Source organism: Bison bison, unplaced genomic scaffold (assembly GCF_000754665.1).
Source record: "Bison bison bison isolate TAMUID 2011002044 unplaced genomic scaffold, Bison_UMD1.0 scf7180017864240, whole genome shotgun sequence".
In the NCBI taxonomy this organism is placed as follows: Eukaryota; Metazoa; Chordata; class Mammalia; order Artiodactyla; family Bovidae; genus Bison; species Bison bison.
Genome location: NW_011494812.1, coordinates 1,114,476 through 1,117,283, shown reverse-complemented (window position 1 = coordinate 1,117,283; position 2,808 = coordinate 1,114,476). Strand labels below are relative to the sequence as shown.

General features: G+C 42.7%; 1 protein-coding gene across 1 annotated transcript; it reads left to right on the top strand.

Annotated features, from left to right (window-relative positions):
- The first annotated feature begins 986 nt into the window (after positions 1 to 986).
- LOC104993616 (olfactory receptor 6N1-like) lies at positions 987 to 1,931 on the top strand. Its single transcript, XM_010846932.1, has one exon. The coding sequence runs from the start codon at positions 987 to 989 to the stop codon at positions 1,929 to 1,931; it is 945 nt and encodes a 314-aa protein (XP_010845234.1).
- The last annotated feature ends 877 nt before the right edge of the window (positions 1,932 to 2,808 follow it).

Sequence of the window (2,808 nt, the reverse complement as noted above, 5' to 3'; positions counted from 1 at the left end):
GGGTGTTCTGTCTTCATGGTTTTCCTCTTTGAAAGTTCCTGGCACATTTCTTCTTTGTGGATCATCTTTCAAAGTGAGCTATTATCAGGCACTATGGACCTGAAATTTTGGGAACAGTTCTTAGAAATTTTGCATTTCTTTAACTTCCCATCCTTTTTTCTACTCCTTAGAAAAATGTCTATAAACACTAGAGGGTATTTCTGAAAGAGGCTTCAACACAGCCCTATATGGCTGTTTTTAATCATTAAAAACTATAGGAAAGATGGAGGTAAAGGTTTTCTTCTCTCTCTTATTTTCCTTTATACACACACACACACTTAAAGTTGAAGTATAGTTGATTTATAATATTGTATTAGTTTCATCCCCAAAAGAATGTGCTGTACAGTAAAGTAATTATATATATATATATATATATATATTCATTTTTAGATTTACATAAAGGTTTATTTACCTTACATAAACGTATATTTCTTAAACTTTGTCATCTTAAGGTACTAAGAAAATTGAACCTCTGCTGTATGTATGTGTGCTTCTCTATTTCTTCTTACTGTCTGCAAATCTCAGTAAATGACAGTTTAAGTTTGAAGACTGTTGTCTATTTCCTCTGCCCTCTCTACCATCCTTTGGTTTCACTGTTTTCAACCAGCAGTTAGGTGTCTCCTGCTTCCTGATGGTGGAGCAGGAAAAAAATTCAGTTTCTAGAGTCATAAGAGCACAATATTATGGTGTAGAAAAGAATAGAACTGGCATGAGGAGCCTTGATTTCTATTTCCAGTTCTGGAAACAACAGTTTCTGTTGGGTCCCACCATGTGTGCCTTTAGGGCTGCAACTCTTCTATTGCAAAGTGAGGAGCATTGTTTAGATAATATCAAGTTCCTTTAAGGTGTTCAAATTGAGTATTCTTGACATTAGGGACATTTTCTGAATAGAGTAAAAGCCTTGATGTTTATTAATCCTCTGTTTTTACTCCTGGTTCCTAGAAATCATGGACCTTGTCAATCACACATGGACCCAGAATTTTCTCCTTGCTGGTTTCACTACCACTGGAGCCCTGCAACCTCTTGCTTTCTTGGGGACACTGTGCATCTATCTCCTCACCCTGGCAGGGAACTTGTTCATCATTGTGCTGGTTCAGACAGATTCAAGACTGTCCACACCCATGTACTTCTTTATCAGTGTCCTCTCCTTCTTGGAACTCTGGTATGTCAGCACCACAGTGCCTACACTGCTGCACACCTTGCTCCATAGGCGTTCATGCATCTCATCAACTGTGTGCTTTGTCCAGCTCTATGTCTTCCATTCACTGGGCATGACTGAGTGCTACCTGTTGGGTGTCATGGCACTGGACCGCTACCTTGCCATCTGTTGCCCACTGCACTACCATGCTCTTATGAGCAGACAGGTACAGTTATGGCTAGCAGGGGCCACCTGGGTGGCTGGCTTCTCAGCTGCACTTGTGCCAGCAAGCCTCACAGCTACTCTGCCCTTCTGCTTAAAAGAGGTGGCTCATTACTTCTGTGACCTGGCACCACTAATGAGGTTGGCGTGTGTGGACACAAGGTGGCATAATGAGGTCCACGGGGCAGTGATTGGTGTGGCCACAGGGTGCAATCTTGTGCTCATTTTAGGACTGTATGGGGGTATCCTGAGAGCTGTGCTGAAGCTGCCCTCAGCTGCCAGCCGTGCCAAGGCCTTTTCCACCTGTTCCTCCCACATAACTGTAGTGGTGCTTTTTTATGCTTCTGCCTTCACAGTTTATGTGGGCTCACCTGGGAGTCTCCTTGAGGGCATAGACAAGCATATTGCCTTAGTGTATGCCTTTCTTACTCCCTTTCTCAATCCTATCATCTATACCCTTCGAAACAAGGAGGTGAAGGATGCTATGAAAAGGGTCAGGGTCAGGATACGGACCATTTTGCAGGAAGTTTGACAATCTCTGTTATCATTTTGAGGTTTCTTGGTAACTGTAGGAATGAATCACCCAGTTGGTTAGTCAATTATCTTCCCAGAGTTAAAGTAAATGCCAGGGAAATAAAATCACTCATGGAAGAAGACATAAGCCTGGATTAATCAGAGTTGGAGCATATAGAGAGAAAGGAGGTATGTCTTTGGTTCCATTCCAAACAAATTGTAGAGATATGCCACAAAGGAAGAAAAACAAACCAGAAAACATGCAAATGTTTTTGAACTTATGGCTGAGGGAAAGAGTAAGATACTGAGAGAAAGAAAGCAAACTAAAGCCGAGAGGTGGCACTTTTGTCCAGTTAAGATTCCTAGAATAAGATAGAAAAGGTGGAAAACAAGACTGGCCAAAAATTATAACCTGTGTAAGTTTCAGATGTGAAGCCATGAGCCATAGGCAGAAAACTTATCAAGAACCCAGTGATCTGGGGAGATCATGTGATCAAAGGTATCTCACTGGAGAAGACAATGACCCTATTGGGTAGGAGGCTAGAAACTTTAGATAATAATTTACTGTCTAATGGGGAGAGACACAGAGAAGGCAATGACACCCCACTCCAGTACTCTTGCCTGGGAAATCCCATGGATGGAGGGGCCTGGTAGGCTACAGTCCATGGGGTTGCTAAGAGTCGGACACGACTGAATGACTTCACTTTCACTTTTCACTTTCATGCATTGGAGAAGGAAATGGCAACCCACTCCAGTGTTCTTGCCTGGAGAATCCCAGAAACGGAGGAGCCTGGTGAGCTTCCGTCTATGGGGTCACACAGAGTTGGACACGACTGACGTGACTTAGCAGCAGCAGGGGAGAGACAAAAGTGTTGGAGATAAGAGTGCACTATGAA

Excerpts from the sequence above, each read along its gene's own strand:
- LOC104993616 (XM_010846932.1), top strand. The coding sequence starts at position 987 with ATGGACCTTGTCAATCACACATGGACCCAGAATTTTCTCCTTGCTGGT.